At 43.7% G+C, this 26001-nt stretch overlaps 3 protein-coding genes across 5 annotated transcripts in view; 1 reads left to right on the forward strand and 2 right to left on the reverse strand.

Annotated features, from left to right (window-relative positions):
* Nucleotides 1-13: 13 nt before the first annotated feature.
* On the reverse strand, nucleotides 14-8820 carry timmdc1 (translocase of inner mitochondrial membrane domain containing 1). Of its 3 annotated transcripts, none has more exons than XM_084460489.1 (8): nucleotides 8741-8820; nucleotides 7815-8097; nucleotides 7115-7280; nucleotides 6936-7024; nucleotides 5415-5482; nucleotides 4483-4561; nucleotides 2021-2131; nucleotides 14-1876 (listed from the first exon to the last, which is right to left on the reverse strand). In XM_084460489.1, the coding sequence occupies exons 2-8, from the start codon at nucleotides 8075-8077 to the stop codon at nucleotides 1726-1728; spliced, it is 927 nt and encodes a 308-aa protein (XP_084316615.1). In that variant the 5' UTR covers nucleotides 8078-8097; nucleotides 8741-8820; the 3' UTR covers nucleotides 14-1725. The 3 variants fall into 3 exon arrangements, with proteins under 3 accessions (XP_084316615.1, XP_084316613.1, XP_084316614.1); XM_084460487.1 differs by having other exon boundaries at nucleotides 7809-8097; XM_084460488.1 differs by having other exon boundaries at nucleotides 7809-8091; nucleotides 8741-8782.
* Nucleotides 8821-9853: 1033 nt separating this feature from the next.
* On the reverse strand, nucleotides 9854-16363 carry poglut1 (protein O-glucosyltransferase 1). Its single transcript, XM_084460486.1, has 10 exons — nucleotides 16299-16363; nucleotides 16031-16174; nucleotides 15810-15945; nucleotides 15050-15171; nucleotides 14553-14612; nucleotides 14148-14247; nucleotides 13907-13965; nucleotides 11700-11867; nucleotides 11488-11544; nucleotides 9854-10989 (listed from the first exon to the last, which is right to left on the reverse strand). Exons 2-10 carry the CDS (start codon nucleotides 16120-16122, stop codon nucleotides 10833-10835), a joined length of 951 nt encoding a protein of 316 aa, XP_084316612.1. The 5' UTR covers nucleotides 16123-16174; nucleotides 16299-16363; the 3' UTR covers nucleotides 9854-10832.
* Nucleotides 16364-20373: 4010 nt separating this feature from the next.
* The window catches only part of LOC311327443 (calsequestrin-2-like), a gene marked incomplete at both ends in the record, with an annotated part of 67508 nt that continues 61880 nt past the window's right edge, over nucleotides 20374-26001 (forward strand). The window contains 3 exons of the mRNA XM_084460479.1: nucleotides 20374-20616; nucleotides 22490-22574; nucleotides 23190-23290. Of these exons, the coding sequence (XP_084316605.1) occupies nucleotides 20374-20616; nucleotides 22490-22574; nucleotides 23190-23290 (429 nt within the window). The remainder of the gene's footprint in view (nucleotides 20617-22489; nucleotides 22575-23189; nucleotides 23291-26001) is intronic.

Below are 26001 nucleotides of genomic sequence, written 5' to 3' on the forward strand. Positions count from 1 at the left end.
ACGAATAGCACTCAATAGTCTATGATGCAAATGTTGAATTTTGAAATGCTGTAAATGTCTTGAAAACACAGCCTTATGTTTATGGATGTGAATGCTTATGTAGGCTAGTGAATGAATGCAAAATTACTAGGGGTGCAGGCTATTCAACCCTCTACATCGTTTGCATCGGTTCAGGGAATAATATGTTACAATGTTGCACTTGGGTCGTTTTTGTTCAACTGGCAATCTGGACAAAGCAAATATATAATATAACTGGGAGTATAATATAATTATAATTATATAGGAGCATTGGTGTGAGTAAAAAGAACTGTGCTTTATCCCTCTCGAGTCTGTCGTACGTTTTTATAGATTTTTCAGCCATATCAACACGCACAGAAATCATATATCCTATATAATCATATATCCTCTGGCCATCGTGTCCTGCTCCTGAGGGACTGTCTCCTGGTCATCCTGTCCTGAGGGACTGTCCCCTGGTCATCCTGTCCTGCTCCTGAGGGACTGTCCCCTGGTCATCCTGTCCTGAGGGACTGTCCCCTGGTCATCCTGTCCTGAGGGACTGTCCCCTGGTCATCCTGTCCTGAGGGACTGTCCCCTGGCCGTCCTGTCCTGCTCCTGAGGGACTGTCCCCTGGTCATCCTGTCCTGCTCCTGAGGGACTGTCCCCTGGTCATCCTGTCTCCTGGTCATCCTGTCCTGCTCCTGAGGGACTGTCTCCTGGTCATCCTGTCTCCTGGTCATCCTGTCCTGCTCCTGAGGGACTGTCCCCTGGTCATCCTGTCTCCTGGTCATCCTGTCCTGCTCCTGAGGGACTGTCCCCTGGTCATCCTGTCCTGCTCCTGAGGGACTGTCCCCTGGTCATCCTGTCTCCTGGTCATCCTGTCCTGCTCCTGAGGGACTGTCCCCTGGTCATCCTGTCCCCTGGTCATCCTGTCCTGCTCCTGAGGGACTGTCCCCTGGTCATCCTGTCCCCTGGCCATCCTGTCCTGTCCCTTTGGGGACTGCGTTACTGTCTGGCTGGTATACCTAGTTGCTATTGACCACCGGCATAGCGCAGCAATAACTTATAACAGCAGCCAGTTCGGTCAATGCATTTTCAAAAAATATGACTTTTTGTTAGCTTAAACATGTTTATTAGCAGCGACTGGCTTTCAAAACCCACCAGCATGGAAGACGGGAACAAAAATGCATTCGGGGTTACGGCAGCGTGGAAGACACAACTCTAACTTTGTAATTTCTCTGCTACACTTAATCAAGGAGTTTTGCATTTTCGACCAGGTGGACTTACGTTAGTCTGACGACGTGGCTGCCGCCGCATACGGAGCTGCATAAACCAGCCAGATAGTCACGCAGCCCTGAAAGGGGCTATATTCTGGGCTGCCCAGTGCCCCAGCTGTGGCCGTGTTCGACCTTGACCTTAACCCTAACCCTAACCCAGGACTTCCATCAAGAGCAGCAAATACAGGGAGCTACAGGACTGGAATAACAAGACTAGTAAAGACACCATCAATGAATCATAGACTAACAAGACGCCATCAATGACTCGGACGTTGTTGGTGCAACTGATATGGCATGTTCACCCAGATTGATCAGGACACCGGCCAGACCTACCTCACCCTAACCCTGAAAGACTAGCATGTCCAAAAAGTGAGTCAGGTCTCACCCACGTATCCCATCCATAAGGACAGGTATGATTATGGTTAAGTCAGTCTGTGTTTTTGGTCGCTTGTCATTGGTTGTCAGAGTCCTTGGCCACGCCCTTGTTCCGGGGCAGGCTGAGGAGTTCCTGGACCTTCTGCAAGTCCTGATTGGCTGCCTGGGCTTGTGCCGCGCCCCTCAAGTCGCCAATCAGCTCATCCGTCAACTGTAAACGGGCGGTCCTAGAATTTGAGGAGAGATGTGTGATTAGTTTGTTGATTCATGATAAAAAACAACATTTGTTTTGAATACAAAATGAAAATGACAGTCCCAATATTGGGATGCGACATGCACACTACAAGAACCAAAGGCCAGGGGGGGTGTACCATTCGGCCATCTTGAGTTGGTACAGCTCTCTGCGCTCTCTCCTCCTCCTCTCCCGTAGCGTCTCTCCTGATAATCTCTGCATCGCCATGATGAGCGCCCCGGCAGGAACCCTGGGAAGGAAGGAGACATCCGCTGACTAAACCTCATTCTTCAGCCTCGCACTCAAAACCTGGGTAGCTCAGTTGGTAGAGCGGGTCGTTCAGTAATCGAAGGGTCGGCGGTTCGAATCCCAGCGCCGACTGTCCACATGTCGAAGTGTCCTTGAGCAAGACACCTAACCCCAAATTGCTCCCAATGAGCAGGTTAGCACCTTGCATGGCAGCTACCGCCATCGGTGTGTGAATGTGTGTGTGAATGGGTGAATGAGAGGCCATTGTAAAGCGCTTTGAGTGCCGCTAAGGTGGAAAAGCGCTATATAAGTGCAGTCCATTTACCATTTACCTCTGGCAAGGCCTGACAAATGAAGCCTAAATAATGAAAGAGATGCAGTTGGAGTGGAGTGGCTCAATTAAATCCCACATGAATAGAGGTTTGGTTAAGAGATGTAGGAATCCATCCTAACCCTAACCTGCACAGTGACCTCAGTCCAACTTGCCACATTTGAATGGGGGGGGGGGAGGAGGCTGTCATTTACACACCCCACCCCCCCCCCCAACATCTCAACCACTAGAGCCACGTGTCAGACTGGGCCAGGGTTCGGAGAGATTTGGAGCGTGATGTGCTCTCCGATTAGCTGGCAGCTTTTATTGCGCTGGCTCCGCCCCTTTGCACCTGGCTGTGGTGCCTGGGCCGCATGAAACGCTCCAGGTGGCTGGGCACCGAGGCGTACGCGCGCCCACACACACACACACACACACACACACACACACACACACACACACACACACCAACAAACACACGCACACACAAACACACACACACAAACAAATACACGCATGCACGCACGCGCACACACACACAAACAAATACACGCATGTGGGTCAAAGTGCGTAGGGCCAGGAGGAGCACAGATCAGACCATGTTGGATGGAGAGGGAGCACAGATCAGACCATGTTGGATGGAGAGGGAGCACAGATCAGACCATGTTGGATGGAGAGGGAGCACAGATCAGACCATGTTGGATGGAGAGGGAGCACAGATCAGACCATGTTGGATGGAGAGGGGAGCACAGATCAGACCATGTTGGATGGAGAGGGGAGCACAGATCAGACCATGTTGGATGGAGGAGGATCACAGATCAGACCATGTTGGATGGAGAGGGGAGCACAGATCAGACCATGTTGGATGGAGAGGGGAGCACAGATCAGACCATGTTGGATGGAGAGGGAGCACAGATCAGACCATGTTGGATGGAGAGGGGAGCCCAGATCAGACCATGTTGGATGGAGAGGGAGCACAGATCAGACCATGTTGGATGGAGAGGGAGCACAGATCAGACCATGTTGGATGGAGAGGGAGCACAGATCAGACCATGTCGGATGGAGAGGGAGCACAGATCAGACCATGTTGGATGGAGAGGGAACACAGATCAGACCATGTTGGATGGAGAGGGAGCCCAGATCAGACCATGTTGGATGGAGAGGGAGCACAGATCAGACCATGTTGGATGGAGAGGGAGCACAGATCAGACCATGTTGGATGGAGAGGGAGCACAGATCAGACCATGTTGGATAGAGAGGGAGCACAGATCAGACCATGTTGGATGGAGAGGGAGCACAGATCAGACCATGTTGGATGGAGAGGGAGCACAGATCAGACCATGTTGGATGGAGAGGGAGCACAGATCAGACCATGTTGGATGGAGAGGGAGCACAGATCAGACCATGTTGGATGGAGAGGGGAGCACAGATCAGACCATGTTGGATGGAGAGGGGAGCACAGATCAGACCATGTTGGATGGAGAGGGAGCCCAGATCAGACCATGTTGGATGGAGAGGGAGCCCAGATCAGACCATGTTGGATGGAGAGGGGAGCACAGATCAGACCATGTTGGATGGAGAGGGGAGCACAGATCAGACCATGTTGGATGGAGAGGGAGCACAGATCAGACCATGTTGGATGGAGAGGGAGCACAGATCAGACCATGTTGGATGGAGGAGGATCACAGATCAGACCATGTTGGATGGAGAGGGAGCACAGACGTGGGACGAGGTGATAAAAATAGAGGGGCAGCTGCAGACTTGGCTCCTCCCTGCTCCACTTCCCACTACACACAACACATGAGTCCCTCCTGGCAACCGTCGTGTGTGTGTGTGTGTGTGTGTGTGTGTGTGTGTGTGTGTGTGTGTGTGTGTGTGGGGACACAGCTGGCTGCCAGAAGACTCACCATTCCCCCTCTGCCAACATGTTGTCCCTGCTAATTATCGAGTTATCGTATTGATGATTTTAAGAATAGCGTTCGTCCTCCCTTGAGAAATATATTGGTTTATAAGTGTTTATTCCAGCGGCGAGTCGGTCTTACCCCATGGACGCCCCGATGACGGTGCCCGCCAGCAGACCCCTCAGGCCCAGGTTGAGTCTGAACAGGCCTCCGGTCAGCGCTACAGTACACACACACACACACACACACACACACACACACACATACGGGAAAAGACGGGGAAATGGGCTTCAGAAAAAAAATTGGTATTAATGAAAAGTTACATAACAATAGACATCAAAGCTCAATGTGTGTGTGTATGTATGTATGTATGTATGTATGTATGTATGTATGTATGTATGTATGTATGTATGTATGTATGTATGTATGTATGTATGTATGCATGAATGCATGTATGTATGTATGTATGTATGTATGTATGTATGTATGTATGTATGTATGCATGTATGCATGTATGCATGTATGTATGTATGCATGCATGTATGTATGTATGTATGTATGTATGTATGCATGTATGTATGTATGTATGTATGTATGTATGTATGTATGTATATGTACAGTTAGATCCATAAATATTTGGACACTGACAAGTTTCATTATTTTCTCTACACCACCACAATGGATTTTAAATGAAACATTCTAGATCATTCCACTTCTTTGCCTTGAAAAGCTCTTAGGTTACTTTCACAGTATGCTTCGGGTCACTGTCCATCTGCACTGTGAACTTAAGCACCATGCAATGAGTTCTGAGACATTTGGCTGAATATGAGCAGATAATATCGCCCCAAACACTTCCGAATTCACATTTTTTAGATGTGTTTTGGCAAACTTTAATCTGGTCTTCCTGCTTTTGAGGCTCACCAATGTTTACATCCTGAAAACGGTGTCAATGTCCAAATATTTATGGACCTGGCTGTATGTATGTATGTGTGTGTGTGTATGCATGTATGTGTGTGTGGTGGGTGTATGTGTGTGTGTGTGTGTGTGTGTGTGTGTGTGTGTGTGTGTCTCACCGCCTGCAGCAGCATAATGGGTGAGGGTATATTTGTCCCTGTACACAGACAGGCTTGTACTCGCAGTGCTGAGAGAACAGAGATAGAGAGAGAGAGAGAGAGAGAGAGAGAGAGAGAGAGAGAGAGAGACAGAGAGAGAGAGAGAGAGAGAGAGAGAGAGAGAGAGAGCGCATAGTTAGAAGGGGTAGAGAAACAGAATCAATTATCTAACTCTACTAAGACCATTCATGCCCCAATACTAAAACCATTCATTCTCCAATACTAAGACCATTCATTCTCCAATACTAAGACCATTCATTCCCCGGTACTAAGACCATTCATTCTCCAATACTAAGACCATTCATTCCCCGATACTAAGACCATTCATTCCCCGATACTAAGACCATTCATTCCCCGATACCAAGACCATTCATTCCCCGATACTAAGACCATTCATTCCCCGATACTAAGACCATTCATTCTCCAATACTAAGAACAGTCATTCCCCAATACTAAGACCATTCATTCCCCGATACTAAGACCATTCATTCCCCGATACTAAGACCATTCATTCCCCAATACTAAGACCATTCATTCTCCAATACTAAGAACAGTCATTCCCCAATACTAAGACCATTCATTCCCCGATACTAAGACCATTCATTCTCCAATACTAAGACCATTCATTCCCCGATACCAAGACCATTCATTCCCCAATACTAAGACCATTCATTCCCCGATACTAAGACCATTCATCCTCCAATACTAAGACCATTCATCCTCCAATACTAAGACCATTCATTCCCCAATACTAAGACCATTCATTCCCCGATACTAAGACCATTCACTCCCCGATACTAAGACCATTCATTCCCCAATACTAAGACCATTCATTCCCCGATACTAAGACCATTCATTCCCCGATACTAAAACCATTCATTCCCCGATACTAAGACCATTCACTCCCCAATACTAAGACCATTCATTCCCCAATACTAAGACCATCCATTCCCCAATACTAAGACCATTCATTCCCCAATACTAAGACCATTCACTCCCCAATACTAAGACCATTCACTCCCCAATACTAAGACCATTCATTCCCCGATACTAAGACCATTCATTCCCGATACTAAGACCATTCATTCCCCGATACTAAGACCATTCACTCCCCAATACTAACACCATTCACTCCCCAATACTAAGACCATTCACTCCCCAATACTAACACCATTCACTCCCCAATACTAAGACCATTCATTCTCCAATACTAAGACCATTCATTCTCCAATACTAAGACCATTCATTCCCCAATACTAAGACCATTCATTCCCCAATACTAAGACCATTCACTCCCCAATACTAACACCATTCACTCCCCAATACTAAGACCATTCATTCTCCAATACTAAGACCATTCATTCTCCAATACTAAGACCATTCATGCCCCAATACTAAGACCATTCATTCTCCAATACTAAGAACAGTCATTCCCCGATACTAAGACCATTCATTCCCCAATACTAAGAGTGTTCTGCTCACTTGAATAAGGTGACGAAGGCGGCTACCCTCCAGCTCCACCTCCAGCCGTACCTCACGAAGCCCCGAATGGCAGCACTATGGGCAGAGCGCTTGGGGAGAACGAGAAAACAAAAACCTCCATGAACACAAGACGCATCAACACCCAGCACACACCCACAATGCACTTGGATGTCACTGACCACAGCTTCCACGCGGCTGTGGTAGATCTGGGCCTGGTCTAGCTGGATGAACCGTTCCCTGGCATGCCTGGCCCCCGGGAGACCGCCGTAGAACAGCCCCACCAGAGCCGCGGCGAAGCCACTCTTCACCACGCCGGTCAGCTCCTCGGGGGGCGCCTGCATCTCACTGACCAACAGGGGAGAGAGTGTCTGGTGGTCAGACGCGATGAAAACCAAGCAGACATTTCACACACATAGCAAATGAGGCTAGTGTAAACAAGCTAGTTCGATTTGAAGATGCACTGCAAGATGTCTCAAGCAGAACCAGAGGTGACTTTAAAAAGACAGGCTTGGACTTGACCAATGCCTGTTAACGCACAACATATCGAAGAGCTGCAGTTGAACACAAAAAATGAGTGTAGTGGAGGAGAGAGTGTGTGTGTGTGTGTGTGTGTGTGTGTGTGTAAAAGGCAATATGTACCATGTGAAAAACAATATAAAGAGTTTTGTTGCAAAATGAGATGAACACCAATTGTTTGCTTTTGCATTTCATCATCAGAAATGATTGCTAATAGCTAGGCTACATTTATGTATGAACTATTTGTCATCAGATTTTAATATCGTGTACATTTTTGTTTTGTAACATTTCTCAAAATGGATATATCTAGTTTTGCAATGAAACTCTATACAGACAATGAAAAAGTCTTTGTCTCACACCGACCCCCTGTTGAAGAGATCTTTAATGCGGTCCCAGCCCGTATCTGGGAACTCCGGTTGGCCCGCGCCCCTGGGCAGCAGACTGGGGGAGGGGGTCTGCGTGGGGGCCGGGGCCGACGCAGAGGCCCCGTCAGCTGCATGGACTCTAGGGAGGCCGAGGGGCTGGAGGCCCTGCAGTAGTCTGGTGCAAAGTCCGCCCTGGGGGGCCGAATGTGCCTTCTCCTCCCAGGCAGACAAACGGCCTGCAGTCAGCCACTCCGGATGCATCACGCTTCACCAGGCTGGAGCTGGCAACACATTGACAGAGTTAACTAGGATGTTTAGCCTGATCTTCCTTCAAAATACATTACCCACAATGCACAGGGCTAGCACAAAATGGACAAATAGTTAGACACAATGTTGAGTCTGTCTTAGAGCTTTATCCATCTATTTTTAAGTTCTGTCTTCCGTTAATTGTATGTTAATGTTTAATTACAATGTTTAATTGTAAACTGCAACAGAAAAGTAAGTGAATCTCCTCGGTGTTCCAAAAAACGGTGCAGTCCTTTTCCGGTACAACACCGGCAGGGGTGCAAAACTCGGCATAACACCATTAGCCTACCTAGCACTAGCTCGCTAGTAACAAGTCACAAAATGTCGTTATTGTGGTAAAAGATACGGACTTTTAATGAAGCTTGATAGCTAACTGTTAGCTAGACTAAAACACAGCCCCGTTAACTAGGGTTCACCTTCAACCGTTCATCCAGAATATCTCGGTGGTACCGGATACAGTACTAGCTAGCATTCGGCTAACGGTGGGACCTTGGCCATCAGCTAGCTAGCTAGCAGTATTAGTAGGACTAACTCAGTTCTAACTTCAAAGTTAGGGTTAGTTAATGACGACACGGGGGTGTTAATAAAGTATTGCATAACGGTTTGGTCATGTTTTACCTTGAGAGAAACGTCCTTGCGGTGTGAGTATCCTCCTAAAGCAGCGAGAGCACGGAACGAGCCGCCATGTTACAACAGCGCCACCCTGAGGGTGGAGGACCACATTACATCCATGAGGACCAGACAACTGTAATTAGACTAGAACTTACTTGCATAATCATTAAAAATGAAATAATAATGTATTAAGGATGTGCTTGGAGGACCACAATACATCCATGAGGACCAGTCAACTGTAATTTGACTTGCATATCAGTAAAAATGAAATAATAATGTATTAAGGATGTGCTTGGAGGACCACAATACATCCATGAGGACCAGACAACTGTAATTTGACTTGTATAGAACTTACTTGCATATCAGTAAAAATGAAATAATAATGTATTAAGGATGTGCTTGACTATGTGATTGAGGCGAAGTTAGATGTCTCTCATTTTATTATAGTTGTCTTGATTTTTGTTGTCTGGTACTTGGTGGTGAAGCCTAATACAATTATTTATATATGGGAGCATTATTTGATAGACCAATATAATCTATCAAAATATTTACCGCTGAAATCTCACATAAAGAAAATATGTTCTCAAAATATGCTCCCTATATTATTTTTTTTTACAGTGCTACCCGTTTGTAATGTATTGTCAAGTCATAATACACGCATGCGCAGAGCCGTTAGGTAGCACATCTCGATAGGTAGCACATATCGACAGAACACCAGTTCTAGACCGCACTGACCGGATGGGCAGCAAATATTAACCGGGCAACACCATTTGCCTACATTTAATTTATAGTAACAGTTTGTTGTCATATGGCTACTGTTTTTCCTTTTCTAAATCCAGTTTTCCTGTAAAAGAAAGGTTAAACTAGGTTATTATTTGCAACTCAAAGGATGAGACACAAGTAGGTACGGGTTAGATTTCTGTATGAAATGGAGCAGGTAGTGCTATATTGACAATTCAAAGTTGTGATTACAAATTAATATGTGTATTATTCACCCAACTATAGGGTTACAGCAGCTGCCCTGATCATCTCCTCTGAATGAATAAAAGTCGGTCTCTTTTTCTCTTGTTTATTATTCTAATCACGAGTGTAGCTGGTAAATCTCATGAATGCTGCTTTGGTCAAGACAAAATTCACTATTGTACAAAAAACATTTTTCATCAAAATGACATGCAGAGAGAATACTAAAACATATTCAACACATCAGTACCACTGTGGCTTGTTTCTCGTCTTAAATGCAGGGGCATTATCGGCCTATACATTGAAACAGATGTACAAAAGCTAAAGTAACGCCACATTTGTGAATGCTTTTTTCTGTTGGCACTCAATACTGAATGTACAAATTGCTGGAGTGTTTCAAAGTTCAGTGTATGGCAGTTGAACAGACTCTAATCCAGACTGATAAAGTTGCACGGAGTTGAAACAGTGAATCTGAAAGAGTTGCGTTCTTAAGTAATACAATGGTCAATTGATTGGCAACTGAGTTTGTTGGCTAAGGGAACGCTGATGAATTGCATCTAGATAATCCATCAGTATCCTCAAACACTGCAGCATCAGCAACAGAAATGAACAGAGCAAACATTATTCCATCTGAATACCTACCCTTTCTTTCTGAATACCCTGACGTTCATTCAAACACCATTATTCTATCTGAATACCTACCTTTTCTTTTTGAATACCCTGACGTTAATTCAAGTACTTCTGGAAAATGTTGCTGTAGATATTTTGAGTACCAGGTTGTACAATAGAACCAATATACAGATATGCTACTTGTTCCATCTATTCGCCAATCCTCAGGAATATCCTAATTCCGAATACTATGTACATGTTAAGTTATTCGAATACCTCATAAAATCAATCAATCAATCAAAGCTTTATTTGTTTAAACCTTTGATTGATTGATTTTATGAGGTATTCGAATAAAACTACTTTGACACAATGTGTTTCATACCCTACTACATCTAACCCTATGGGGGAGCTACATAGAGACCAGAGCCCAAACGTAAAGACAGGTTCCAAGAGTACACAGCGTAGCTATTTACTCTAGACGGACATCTCTGGAGCAGAGCTGCCTCGGGGTACAATCAGCATCCCGGGGTCAAAGTTCGGTTCGCCCGAGCGTGTGGGTGATCTGACTGTAGCTCGTCTTCTTCTTGGGTTTGTACTTCAGCAGCCCACCAAACTGGGTGAGAAGCGTCTCCCAGTAACACGATACGTCGTCCATTCGAAGGTGATCCCAGATGAACCTCTGACCTCTGTGTGGTAAGAGACAGCGTCAGTTAATGGAAGACTGCGTGTAGACTTGAATTCTACCACTGTACTTGTGTGATATGTTTTAACAGTGAAAAAAACATTGACAAAGTCGCATAAGTGGGGCGGCTGTAGCTCAGTTGGTAGAGCGGGTCGTTCAGTGATCGAAGGGTCAGTGGTTCGAATCCCAGCTCCGACTGTCCACATGATTGACTCCGACTGTCACAGTGTCCTTGAGCAAGACACCTAACCCCAAATTGCTCCCAATGAGCAGGTTAGCACCTTGCATGGCAGCTACCGCCATTGGTGTGTGAATGTGTGTGTGAATGGGTGAATGAGAGGCCATTGTAAAGCGCTTTGAGTGCCGCTAAGGTGGAAAAGCGCTATATAAGTGCAGTCCATTTACCATAAGTAAGCTATAGCGATTTCAAGCACCAACATCACATAGGGATAAACTATATGTAAGATGTTACATCTAAATCATAATCTCAAACACTTGTTACCTGGTGGCAATCTCTCGGGCGACTCCATCATTTTCTTTCACAAACTCGAGCAGTTCCCTGGACACACAGGAAATGACATCACAAGGTCAACTCAAGGTCAACTTTATTTATAAAGCACGTTTAAAATCAACCGAAGTTGCACCAAAGTGATCACACAACAACATTCATGTAAGGGCACACATTTGAACGTAAACCGTTGAGGTATATTTCACCTGAGGTCCGAGAGGTCCTGTTTGACCGGTATGTAGTGGACCCAGGGCAGCAGCTGTGGGTAGAAGAACTCCAGCCACTCGTCTCCAACGTGGAAGACCAGCGATCCGCACAAGAACAGGTGTTTGAGCCGGAAACTGGCCGCCACACCCCGGAAGTTAAACAGGTATCTATGGAAACAGGGGTAGCGGAGCTATTATGGTATGCACTAGGCTTGCTTCATGACCCTAATCACGTGATCTCACACGCCGTTTCTCTGTCATGGAGAGAGATCACGTGATTAGGGTCGCGAAGCTAGGCTAGTAGTTATTGGTGGACATGCGCTATTTAAGTGCAAAAAGTGCTCTTAAATCCCTAAAGCAGTTTACTTAGGACAGGAAAAATACTTATAGGCCTAATTACAAAAAGAGGTTGTGCTTCAAAAAAATAGCTCTTCGAGTTAGAGTGCTAAAACCAAATTCGTTATATGATTGAAAAAGCTTGCAATGGTAGCACATCTCAGTTGTTCAATTCAAGGAGGACAAAATACTCACTTTTCACGTTTATATTTGGCTCACATCATACAAAATATGCTAACGCATTTCGGCAATCAGCCTTTGTCAGAACGTATGAAAGTTACAAGTTCAGTGACCATTTAAATACAGAGTTCACAGCTGGGCCAATTATTTGGGAACCAATCACTTTTTTGGTTCAAGGTAAAATGGTGCAATTTCAACAATGCACACTAGGTGTTGATCATCTTAGATTAACAAAACTAGTATAACAGGTCAGAATGGCGAGTGGAAAAGTCAGTTCAAGAAGCATTTCAAACTGTAGTCCTCATTCAGTACATTTGGTGTCATGGTATTGAGTGTGTATATCCAGAATATTTCTTATTGGCCTACTATTTTGTCCTGTAAAAGACTCGACAATTCTTCGACAGAGGAGTAACCTTTGCAATCTAACACAATTTGGGATAGACACACTCACTCGAACATAAATTGAAAATATGGCATAAAGGCTTCACCACTGCCTTAGCAGAGAGCTAAAGAAGTCTACCATCTAGATTACCAAGCCCATACGGTTTGTCACACTTAACTGTAAAAATAAGCTTTTCCATTAAGCGTTAGCTACGAGAGAGGCTGCCGAAATGGTGCTGACCAGTTCCGAAGCCAGACTGACGCGCATTAAAAATACATATAAGAATATATAAGAAATCATGCAGCCGAGCATTGATCAGAGACTAGAGCTTTTGCTAGACAGGAAAGCTTAGAAATAGGGCGGTATGTATTTGAGTCACTGGAGTTGCCCTTGTGGATGAGGGGGCACACATTTGCTGCCTTTGACACATTGGCGATTGTACATGATAGAATGATTGAGTTGAGAATGTGAGCTAAGGGTTCAACTAGAAGTCTGTAGAATGGTCTAGTAAACACCAGTGGACTGTATAGTATTAATGACTTCAGATAAACACATAGCAGGAATACTGAACGGGTCGTTCAGTGATCGAAGGGTCAGCGGTTCGAATCCCAGCTCCGACTGTCCACATGTCGAAGTGTCCTTGAGCAAGACACCTAACCCCAAATCGCTCCCAATGAGCAGGTTAGCACCTTGCATGGCAGCTGCCGCCATTGATGTGTGAATGTGTGTGAATGGGTGAATGAGAGGCCATTGTAAAGCGCTTTGTGCGCTGCTAAGGTGGAAAAGCGCTATATAAGTGCAGTCCATTTACCATTACTGTAGGTTGAATAGAAAACAAAGGAGTTTTGTTCACACGCAGCAAGATCAACCAATGTATACAGTAGACAATGTACTGTGCATTTAATAACCAAGGCAGGTTTTAGACTAAAACTGTGAGAACTAGGACTGTTAGTCTGAAAAACCTGCAGGAGCTAAAAGTGTTTTCAATTAGTCCAGTTTAATTGTATCCCTGACCCAGAAACATGCCATGGGAACTTCATAAGAACGAGAAACAAGAAAAGAAGAAACCAGACAAGAAAATGTTCAGGAATGAGGACCAATGTGGGGGCGCCCCGGGTAAGGCGCGCACCATATGAAGGCTAGTCCTTCGCGCGGCGGACCCGGGTTCGATTCCCGGCTCGGGTCCTGTGCCGCATGTCCTCCCCTCTCTCTCTCTCCCACATTTCCTGTCTCTCTACACTGTCCTATAACAATAAAGCTGAAAAGCCCTAAAAATATCTTTAAAAGGAATGAGGAGCAATGTTCTTACTTGTATTGACAGTGTTCCACCAGAGGAACCTCCTTCGCCGGGGGTCTCCCCAGCGTGTCCTGAGGGAGGAGGAAATAAAGGTCACAGTTCAAAGTTCACAGGCATAAAAAATGAAATCTTGCATTCATTGAATTGAAGAGAGACGATACACAGCACAGTGGAAGACGCCATTGTGTCAGCGGTGACAAGGGGACTCCATAAAGACGCCCTGGCGGAGGTCGGCGAAGGTCGGGCGACTGACCTTCTCAGACTTCCAGGCCTGGTTCTTGGTGTACTCAGCGTCCACTAGGTCAGGTGTCGCTCTGGAGAGCAGAACCAGGGGGTCCCGCTCAGGACTGGTCCTGTGTGTGTGTGTGTGTGTGTGTGTGTGTGTGTGTGTGTGTGTGTGTGTGTGTGTGTGTGTGTGTGAGAGAGAGAGAGAGGCGGGGCAGAGTTTATGCATGATTCACACTCGTAACAGCACCAGCAATTGGGGACAAAGATTTATGCAACTGGCAATTGAGTGGGGAAAGCGCTAAAATGCCATTCATCAATGTAAATTTGGATTTTTTTTAAATCAGATTCAGATCTATATTTATTACATGTAAAGTGTACAATCAGTAAAGTGTACTCTCTATTCATCCATATATCTATGTAAACAGCGAACCTGGAGCCTCGGAAGAATCCTCTGGGCTCTTTCTGCTCCCAGGGCCACCGTGCTGCTGACCTTACAGAGACAAGGGAATGAATGAATGAATGAATGAATGAATGAATGAATGAATGAATGAATGAATGAATGAATGAATGAATGAAAGGTTTATGCGTATGCATGTGGATACTGATTTTTTTTAATAAAAATGTTGTGTGGACGGGAATATTTTTATATACGAAAAACATTTATAAAATAAACGTCTTGGTGTGGACAGGGCCTTAATATATCAATGTGTCTGCATCTGTTTGTTTATATATATATATATATATATATATATATATATATATATATATATATATATATATATGTATATATATATATGTATATATATAAATAAATAAATAAATAAATAAATAAATAAACATAAATATATATAAATAAATAAATATAAATAAATAAATGTATATAAGTGTTTGCATTTCCTCCCTGCACTATGAACTAGTCACGCCTACTTGTGAAGGTCGTCCCTCATGAGGTCCCATCGTCCCAGTCCTGTAGGGTAGATGGGCCACACAGCTGGTCCCCCCTCCCAGAACGTCCAGGCCGGGTACATGATGTCCTCGTAGTCTGCAGTCTAACACACACACACACACACACACACACACACACACACACACACACACACACACACACACACACACACACACACACACACACACACACACAAAAGTCGTACTGAAACAGACATTTGAGATCATCTAACTTCCGTAGTTTGACGTATTTCCGACGCAAACAAGCTATGAGGGCGGGACATAATGTTTAGAGGAATTTGATTGGAACATTGACAAGTGGGCGGGTTTTAAGAACTTTAGACAGATTCGATAGAAGGATAGCGTTGATTGACGGGTGGATGTCGTGAGATTATTGGCCTAAAATCTAAGGTACCTGTTGTCGTAATTGCACGTGACCTACCGTTTTCCAGGAGGTAAGAAATGATATACTTTGATATAAGATTACAACAAAAGTAGAATTTTGTAATTCTTTTGGCATACATCGTTGAATAGGTGAACACTATGACCAATTATGTGAACCAAAATGGGACAGAATGCTTTTTTCATTTCAGTGCGATTTTAAAGGTTACAGTAAACTTTTCAACCCCCCCCCCCCACACACACGCATACAGAAATGAGAAAATACTTAATGAGTGTGTATGTGTGTGTGTGTATGTGTGTGTGTGTGTGTGTGTGTTGCGTATATCATTCAGGATCTGACCTTACTGAAAGAGAGGACGGGGAAGACTGGCTGAACCCATCCAGGCACTTGAGGATAATCCCGAACGTTCACCACCATCTCCAGATCTGGCAACCTGTCAATCACCTGCAGGATAAAGTGCTCCACCCCACTGCACCTGAATAAAAAAAGAACCAGAAATCAACATATACAAGCTATAGCCTAGCTTTGGCGAGGGGAATATATCGATTTAGTTTTCTCACCTGGCTGGGAACATACAGTTTTGTTCCCGAAAGAGTTTGTGATCAACAATTTGATAATGGGTGCCCACGCCACGTCGAATTGTAGCCGCCATTAGATCCTCAGACAATCCATCGCGGAAAGGCTCAAGGTCATTCTTCAAGACGCTATATTAAAAAAAAAAAAGACAGGGATCGGCTCTCAATACGACCGCTGAAGATTTAAAGCAGCTTGAATAGACAGTGGCGGGTTGAAAGTGGTTTTGCCCAAACCGAGCGTGAAGGGTCTGACCTCAGATGACAACTGCAGTTGTGTGTGTTGCAAGGCTCGTATTCTTGAATAGCTCTCGTGACTTTATCTAGGTATCTCTGCCAGGTTTGGCCTGTCAGGGAAGAGGGAAACCAGTGATTAATTCAAACTGAATGACAGTTAATTAAATAATAACAATAGTGAGAAATGTACGGAAGAGCATTAGGGCCAACAGCAGAGGGTTGTTTTTTTTTAAGATTAAGCTTGAGTTTAGTCAGAAATTCTGACTTTTTTCTCAGAAGTTATTTCTGACTTTTTTTCTCAGAAATTCTGACTTTAATCCCAGAAATTCTGACTTTAATCTCTGAAATTCTGACTTTCATCTCAGAAGTTATTTCTGACTTTTTTTCTCAGAAATTCTGACTTTCATCTCAGAAGTTATTTCTGACTTTTTTTCTCAGAAATTCTGACTTTAAACTCAGAAGCTTAAAAAAATAATAAACTCAGTTGTTGGCCCTAATGCTCTTCCGTAGAAATGGGAGTGTGGTTAAGATATTGAGGTTATCTAAATTTACACTCCCCACCTAGACTGGCTAGTCAAAACGAGCAAGTAACGTTAATGTGAGTCAAAACAAGCCTCCTTTAGCAATAACAAGCTAATGTTAGCTTCGTCTTCAGCTAAATAAGTTAATTGAATTGAATGTGAGAGCAAATCAAGTGACGTTAGTGATCATAACTCATTCATTGTCAACTATATATCATCACACCTGCTGCATGCTGATAGTAAAGTTAGTAAATAGTAAACCATCAGCTCTCTGTAGTTGGTAAGCTAACTAGCTAGCAAGCTGAAGCTATCCCAACTAATGTTAGCTAGCACAAGCTAAGCTAATCACTATTAGCTATGCTTCCGAGCAGTTTGGACGAAAGCTTTTGAACTCTGTTCATTTGAATAAAGGAGCCACTTGGTCACAGGCTTGGAAGATAGATATTTTTACACTTGCAACTTCGCATTGAGCTCGTCTTGTCATCCAGGACAGGAACCAACTTGAGGCTAACTTTAGCAGCTAGGCTAGCTAGGCTAGCTGGTGAGAGGTAGGGCTAGCTAGGCTAGCTAGGCTAGCTGGTGATGGGTAGGGCTAGCTAGGCTAGCTGGTGATGGGTAGGGCTAGCTAGGCTAGCTAGGCTAGCTGGTGATGGGTAGGGCTAGCTAGGCTAGCTGGTGATGGGTAGGGCTAGCTGGGCTAGCTAGGCTAGCTGGTGATGGGTAGGGCTAGCTAGGCTAGCTGGTGATGGGTAGGGCTAGCTGGGCTAGCTAGGCTAGCTGGTGATGGGTAGGGCTAGCTGGGCTAGCTAGGCTAGCTGGTGATGGGTAGGGCTAGCTGGGCTAGCTAGGCTAGCTGGTGATGGGTAGGGCTAGCTGGGCTAGCTAGGCTAGCTGGTGATGGGTAGGGCTAGCTGGGCTAGCTAGGCTAGCTGGTGATGGGTAGGGCTAGCTAGGCTAGCTGGTGATGGGTAGGGCTAGCTGGGCTAGCTAGGCTAGCTGGTGATGGGTAGGGCTAGCTGGGCTAGCTAGGCTAGCTGGTGATGGGTAGGGCTAGCTAGGCTAGCTGGTGATGGGTAGGGCTAGCTGGGCTAGCTAGGCTAGCTGGTGATGGGTAGGGCTAGCTAGGCTAGCTGGTGATGGGTAGGGCTAGCTGGGCTAGCTAGGCTAGCTGGTGATGGGTAGGGCTAGCTGGGCTAGCTAGGCTAGCTGGTGATGGGTAGCCAGCATCGTTAAAACGTTGCTCTCTGGGTTAGAGGAGTGGGGTTAGTTAGAGTTACACTACCTGATTCTGTCACGCTGAGATCAATTCCACATATCAGAATTAGAAAAGACACCCAACGCCATGATGATTTCTCCATCTTTTGTGTTCCGACTACCTGAGCTAGTTTACCGTAATGGTTCGAAGATGTGCGCATCGGACATTTAGTTACTTTATCTGCCGTTACTAGTTACTTTACCGTAATGGTTCGAGGATTTGCGCATCGGACATTTAGTTACTTTATCTGCCTACTCCAGCTACTTTACCGTAATGGTTCAAGGATGTGCGCATCGGACATTTAGTTACTTTATCTGCCTACTCCTGCTACTTTACCGTAATGGTTCAAGTGTTTGCGCATCGGACATTTAGTTACTTTATCTGCCTACTCAGCTACTTTACCGTAATGGTTCGAGGATTTGCGCATCGGACATTTAGTTACTTTATCTGCCTACTCCAGCTACTTTACCGTAATGGTTCAAGGATTTGCGCATCGGACATTTAGTTACTTTATCTGCCTACTCCAGCTACTTTACCGTAATGGTTCAAGGATGTGCGCATCGGACATTTATAGGCAGGGAGCCAGGACCTGCTACTGTTTTTGTGCGTGGCTGTAAGCCAGCGCACCACAGATAGCAAATGTACGGTTGTCACTCCCTCCCTTCCTTCATCCCCTCCCTTCCTCCGTCGTGTTGTTGACCTGCAGTTCTATGTTGCCACCACAAGAGGCAGTGGTCCCAGAACATCAAAACAAAAGCACTATGACACCACACATATTCTAGATCCTTGGTGGTGTAGTGGATCGGGTAGGGGAGAGCGGGGCGCGTTGGAGCATTTTTTTGCCTTAAGCTTATTTATTTAAAAATTTCGGTTTTATTATGAATTTTGCTATACATGTATACCTATATCTGTTGGCTACAAAAGGACATCAAAACGAGGTTTCCAGCACTTACCAGTTTCTTACAGTTTTGCCAAAAGTGGCGGATGTGAAAACGGTCCAACATGCCTCATGGGTGAGATTCATTTGAAATTCTGTAAGTTGTACCAATACACTGTCTGGGCACTAGGTTTATCTGAGTAATAGCAATGGGCTGTTATCTACAAACAATCATTCCGGCTGTATAATATTAAAATCAACATCACTCTGCCCCACCTCTGTAGTCGAATGGTGTAAAGGAAAAATCTTACTTGGTTTAGTTTAGATTTCAAAGAACACGCTGAGTGGTCGGTTAAGCTGGTTTCAAACAAAGACAATAGTTTATTCTATGTTACGATTTGCAATTCGGACTCGACCGCAGGAAGTGAATCCGGGCTGAGTGGTTCACTTGAGGACGAGGTAGACAGGTTATAACGTGAAAAAGGAAGTGACATAGTTTTAGGATGAAGAGGACAGGGAAGTGATGTCACACAGGAAGAATTTGTAGTTTTAACAGACTGATCTATGAGAACGAACTACAAAGTTAGAACAACAGTCAAGTAGGAGAACATAAAAACTATTTTTGGAGTGAACACATGGGTGATGACTTGAAATGACATTAACAATGGCAAAGCAGGAAAGCAAACTCTCTAGGGATCTTCCATATCTGTTCTCTTCTCTGATGCACTCTAGTTCGCCTACTTTAAACCAGGAATCAAAAGTGGTCCTTGATCTTGCCAATGTAATGGTGAGGTAGTAATACGCTGTATGTATTTGTTTATTATTTGTATGTTTTTTCCCCTGGATAAAGATCCCTTTTATTTTTTAGAGTTTAGTGTAATTTGGACTGAAAGGACTGAAAAACTGAAAGGGAAAAAAGGGAACAGTGAGGCACACAGGCAGGGGGGGGGGGAGAGAGAGAGAGAGAGAGAGAGAGAGGAGAAAGACTGGCAGGGAGAGAGAGAGAGAGAGAGAGAGAGAGGAGAAAGACTGGCAGGGAGAGAGAGAGAGGAGAAAGACTGGCAGAGAGAGAGAGAGAGAGAGGAGAAAGACAGGCAGAGAGAGAGAAAGAGAGAGAGGAGAGAAAGACTGGCAGGGAGAGAGAGAGAGAGAGAGAGGAGAAAGACTGGCAGGGAGAGAGAGAGAGAGAGAGAGAGAGAGAGAGAGGAGAAAGACAGGCAGGGAGAAAGAAAGAGAGAGAGGGGAGAAGAAAGAGCAACGAATAGAGAAAGGAGAGGAAGTGAAAGTGTACGGTTTGGAAGGAGATTCTTTTTTTCTTCTTTTTTCTTCTTCTTACATCACAGATTACCATAGCTGTCAGCATTGCCCATCTACAGCTTCGGGGGTCTTTGAAAGCCCCTTCCAAAATATTCTCCTCACTAGACACTTCGCGTGGATAACCATGCAGCCTCTCCGGCTGTCCCTGCTGTCCTGTCTTTGTCTGTCCCTGGCGTCACTGTCCTCTGCCGAGCAGGGCCTGGAGTTCCCCAGCTTCGATGGGAAGGACCGTGTTCTGGACATCAACGAACGCAACTACAAGAAAGCTCTGAAGAGGTTTGACATGCTGTGCCTCCTCTATCACGAGCCCCTGCCCACCGACAAGGGCATGCAGAAGCAGTTCCAGATGACCCAGCTGGTGCTGGAGGTAGGTGCCGAGGGAGGGGGGTGCCGTGGAGGAGAGGGGGTGAGGGGAGGGTTAGGTTGGGTAGGCAGAGAGGGCAGTCATCAGTGTGGTGATAGTTTGGACCATTACCCACTGAGCAAAGACACATCTAAAAGACGTCTTTTAGATGTCTTTTTGTGTCTTTTTCAGACGTCCAAAGACATCCAATTAGGAGCCAGAATGATTTTTTACGTTCAGATATTGAACCCGTTTTGCACGTCCACAGACGTCTTAGAGGGGTCCAAGCCAGACGTGTGAATATTGAGGGGTCCAGCACACGTACAAATGGGGTTCTGGACCGACGGACGTTATTTAGACATGATCTGAAAATCTCCCTGACATTGCGTGTTTGCTGGGTAGAGAAGCACCTGTGCTCTTCCAAATGATGATCATAGTCAATCTGATGAAGGAAAAAGGGTTGAGCATGTCGGTCTGTTATGACTTAATTTCTCAGATATAGGAAATGGCTGCTATTAACCCGTTACTGCCCTCCATAGCTGTTTTTTTGGTTTCACCAATGCTGGTTGGGAAACCAGGCTATTAGCTTCCCATTTTGCCTGATCTCTTCACACAAAGACAACTACAACTTTTTTGTACTCCTTCTATGTATTTAACTCTGCTACTGTGTACTATTTGCCCCACTATTTTAAGACTGTATATTTATTTGCCCAGGGACTGCGGGTGGAAATTAGCTGTGTAGCTATAACCTTGTACAGTGCATCTCTCCCTATTCTATAGGGTAAATGTCTACTGTACCTTGTCCCTGTCTTAAAAATAAATAAAATCAATCAATCAATCAATCAATCAATCAATCTCTTCACACAAAGAGGGTTTTCTGTTTGTCTGACTTATTAAGTCATTGTTTTTTATGGACACTTTCAGGTGACACATGACTGTAGGTCTACCAGCTTTTTCTCTTTATTATAATTAATAATCACTTCACGCTTGTGCCATATAGCTACTGTATATTTCCCAAGTGGTTTCTTAACACTCCACGTTTCTAGGGCAGTCCATTAATAATCCTCACTTTTCCTCTCAAACCTTAAATTAATAAAAGAGGCTGCATTAGCTCGCATTTCCCAAGTGAACTGTACTCTTGTAAGGTTATTATCTCAAAACTCCTCTACAATATTATGTTTTATGTTTTTTCCCTCCTGTAAAGTACCCACTCCAAACACAACAGTGCCTTTAGTCAAACAGCCCTTCCCTCCGAGGTCAAGGTCAAGGTCAACTTTATTTATAAAGCACGTTTAAAATCAACCGAAGTTGCACCAAAGTGCTGTACAATATATAAAATAAACTAAAACAAAAAACAGAATAAAGTGCACATAATCACAGAATAATAAAAGGACAGGACACAAAACAGGACAGGGGATGTAGGCTATCAGGCCTCAAAAGCCAGTGAAAACAAGTTTTGTGTTTTGAGCTGAGACTTAAAGAGCCCTAGGTTCTGTGTGTCTAATGTGTGGAGGGAGGCTGTTCCAGAGCTTCGGGCCAGCCACCGCAAAAGCTCGGTCACCCTTGGTCTTAAGTCTCGATCTAGGGACTGTTAAAAGAGTCTCGGAGGAGGACCTCAGGGTTCTAGATGTCGCACAAACGAGAGAAATAGTCTACTGGGGTCACACTTGCACCTTGTGATGAAAAGCTTTATTGACAAAGACAACACTGGTCACAGCTGCCAACCTACGAATAGAAATTCTCAGAGAGAGCGACAGAGAGAGAACTGAAATTGGACAAATGTAGCTTGTGATTTACCATGGAATGCTTGACCGTACAGTTTTGAAAAGCTAGAGGAATCATTTTACCACTTTTGCACACAGTATATTGATAATGTTTTGTCTTCTCGGATGCTCAGCTGACAGCCCAAGTCTTGGAGGACAAAGATATTGGGTTTGGCATGGTGGACTCCCAGAAGGACGCCAAAGTGGCCAAGAAACTAGGTATGTCCTCATCGTCATGAATACCTCCTGCTTTTCCTCAAGGGATCTTAAAGTCGCACTGAAATGAAAAAAGCATTCTGTCCCATTTTGGTTCACATAATTGGTCATAGTGTTCACCTATTCAACGAAGTATGCCAAAAGAATTACAAAATTCTACTTTTGTTGTAATCTTATATCAAAGTATATAATTTCTTACTTCCTGGAAAACGGTAGGTCACGTGCAATGACGACAACAGGTACCTTCGATTTTAGGCCAATAATCTCACGACATCCACCCGTCAATCAACGCTCTCCTTCTATCGAATCTGTCTAAAGTTCTTAAAACCCGCCCACTTGTCAATGTTCCAATCAAATTCCTCTAAACACATGTCCCACCCTCATAGCTTGTTTGCATCGGAAACACGTCAAACTACGGAAGTTAGATGATCTCAAACGTCCGTTTCAGTGCGACTTTAAGTGTAGGAAAAACACCTACCCCTGGTCATAAAACACCAAAATGTCAGAATCATAGCAGAATCTCACAAATATTCTTTGTTAAGGCTAGTTTTGCATTGTCCATATTTTTTGAAGTAAGTAAGCAGTGTCTCTTGTGTGCTTCTGTCCCCGGGAACTCAGGTTTGGTGGAGGAGGGCAGCCTGTACGTCTTTAAGGACGACCGTGTCATCGAGTTTGACGGGGAGCTCTCGGCGGACACCCTGGTGGAGTTCCTGTTGGATGTGAGTAGGGAAACGGTCATTAGCCATGTTTCCATCCACTTGTCGATCGAATTGTGTGAGGATCGCTAAAAATATGAATGTGAATAAAGCCGGCGAACGTGCGTTTCCATCTAGAGCTTTAAATCGGATAAAGCATTTATCACAAAAGACTTTTATCGAACGAGAGAAAATCCGAGGAGATCGACAGTACAAACTTTTTGTTGATATTCATGATTTTTAATAGAATTTTACTGTTTCCATAAGGCATTTTTAATTCGATATAACTAATTCGCATAACATGTGTGGATGGAAACATGGCTATAGAAGAAGGAAGGAAGTCTCTGGCTGATGTCTTTTTCCAGTGTGCAGGGAAAGCCACCGCTAAGAAGACAAGCAATTAAAAGCATACCTCACTAGAATACACTAGCGCAAAGTACTCAAATCGATCTATTTTTGATGGTATGGCCCCTTTAAAGTCGCACTGAAACGGACGTTTGAGATCATCTAACTTCCATAGTTTGACGTATTTCCGACGCAAACAAGCTATGAGGGCGGGACGTATGTTTAGAGGAATTTGATTGGAACATTGACAAGTGGGCGGGTTTAAAGAACTTTAGACAGATTCGATAGAAGGATAGCGTTGATTGACGGGTGGATGTCGTGAGATTATTGGCCTAAAATCTAAGGTACCTGTTGTCGTCATTGCACGTGACCTACCGTTTTCCAGGAAGTAAGAAATTATATACTTTGATATAAGATTACAACAAAAGTAGATTTTTTTTTTTTTTTAAACAATATATTTATTCACATTTTCTCACAATTTAACACACATACAAATCAAATATAAACAAACACAAACCAAAAACACGAACAACAACTTCTCAGACAATTGACCAACTGTAATACATACATTAGATAGGGTATGAATAAAAATCAAAGGTGTTCCATTATTTTACAAAAAAAATAAACCAGAATAAAATATATATATACAGTATATATACGTATATATGATTAACCATACAGTGAGGTTTCATCAGAGTTCTCAAGCTTCTTCTTCATCTGCTAGATCCACGCTTTTCACAAAGACAGTAAATTGTCCCCAAATATTTTCAAACTTATTTAATTTCCCTTTCCTTATATACGTTAGACTTTCTAATGGTAGAGTTATTAACATTTGTTTGAGCCAATGTGTAACACTTGGTGCGTTAGTCTTCTTCCAATACAGTGCAATGGATCTTTTAGCATGGAGGAGACACATATCTATCATTGTCTGTTCACTTCTGGTGTACTTGTGACCATCTGGATACAGCCCTAAAACGAAAAAACCAGGGTCCAGTGGGATGCCCTTTGAAATAATCTTTTCCATTGCTTTTCTAACCCCCTCCCAAAAAAGTCTGACCTTACTACATTGCCACATGCAATGAAATAATGTTCCTTTCTCCCCCATACATTTTGTGCATAAATCTGGAATATTATCGTTGTATTTGTTTAATTTAACTGGAGTTATATATGTTCTCATCAGCCATTTGTATTGTAATAGTCTTAATCGAGTATTAATTGTTTGAGTGTGAACCTCCCCACATACCGATTCCCAGTCTTCCCTTGATATATCCCTTTCCAGGTCTGCTTTCCATGATTTCCATTTATCATCAGAATTTTCAGCGGAATATGACAATAAGAAATGATATAGCTCTGATACAGCACCTTCACTCAAACTATCTTTAGAAACCAGTACCTCTAAGTTAGATTTGGAGGGCTTAGTTAACACATTGTTTTGACTTGTTCTAATGAAGTTTCTTAGTTGGAGATATTTGTAAAAGTATTTTTTATCTATATCATACTTGCGCCCAATTTCTTCAAATGACATCATGTTGGCTGAATCGTGTGTATACAAATCTAGAATTGTTCCCATTCCTTTTGATGCCCATGCTTTAAACACGGCATCTGCTCTTCCTGATTTGAAACACTGGTTTCTCCATATGGGGCTGTACTGTGATAATAAATTGGTCTCCTTGGTAAACCTTTTCACATCAAACCACACCTTGATCATATTTCTAACAATTGGGTTAGTAGTTTGACTCATCAAATTTGACCTTGTATCTGAGTATAAATACAATGGTAAAGGCAGACCCAAACCCTCTGATTCCATTTCTTTCCACTGTGGAACATCTCTTGTTGCAAAATAAAACTTAATAGTCCTAAGCTGCACTGCCCAATAGTACCACATGATATTTGGACATTTCAAACCACCTTTACTATAAGGTAAATGTAGGAGGGACAAACGAATTCTAGCACGATTGTTTTGCCATATGAAAACAGTAAATAACTTTTTGAGTTTCTGAAAAAAATCAGTAGGCGGGGACAATGGAACGTTCTGAAATAGATATAATATTTTGGGAAGCGTGTTCATCTTTAGGATGTTAATTCTGCCAATCATGGATATAGGCAATGCCATCCATCTATCAATTGACTCTGTTATTCCTTTCAATAAAGTTTCATAGTTGGATTCAACAATCATATCTAAATTGGACACAATTTGTATTCCCAAGTAAGTAAACTGATCTACCACCTTAAATTCGGAGGCCTCTCTAAGTGGATTTTTCCTTTCCCTCTCATCAAGCATCAAGATAGAAGATTTAGTATTATTAACTGCGTACCCTGACACGTCACCATATATTTTGATTAACTCCATCAAAGCCGGAACAAAAGTAGAATTTAGTAAATTTTTGGGC

This window comes from Borostomias antarcticus (genome assembly GCF_949987555.1).
Source record: "Borostomias antarcticus genome assembly, chromosome: 32".
NCBI classification, from domain to species: Eukaryota; Metazoa; Chordata; class Actinopteri; order Stomiiformes; family Stomiidae; genus Borostomias; species Borostomias antarcticus.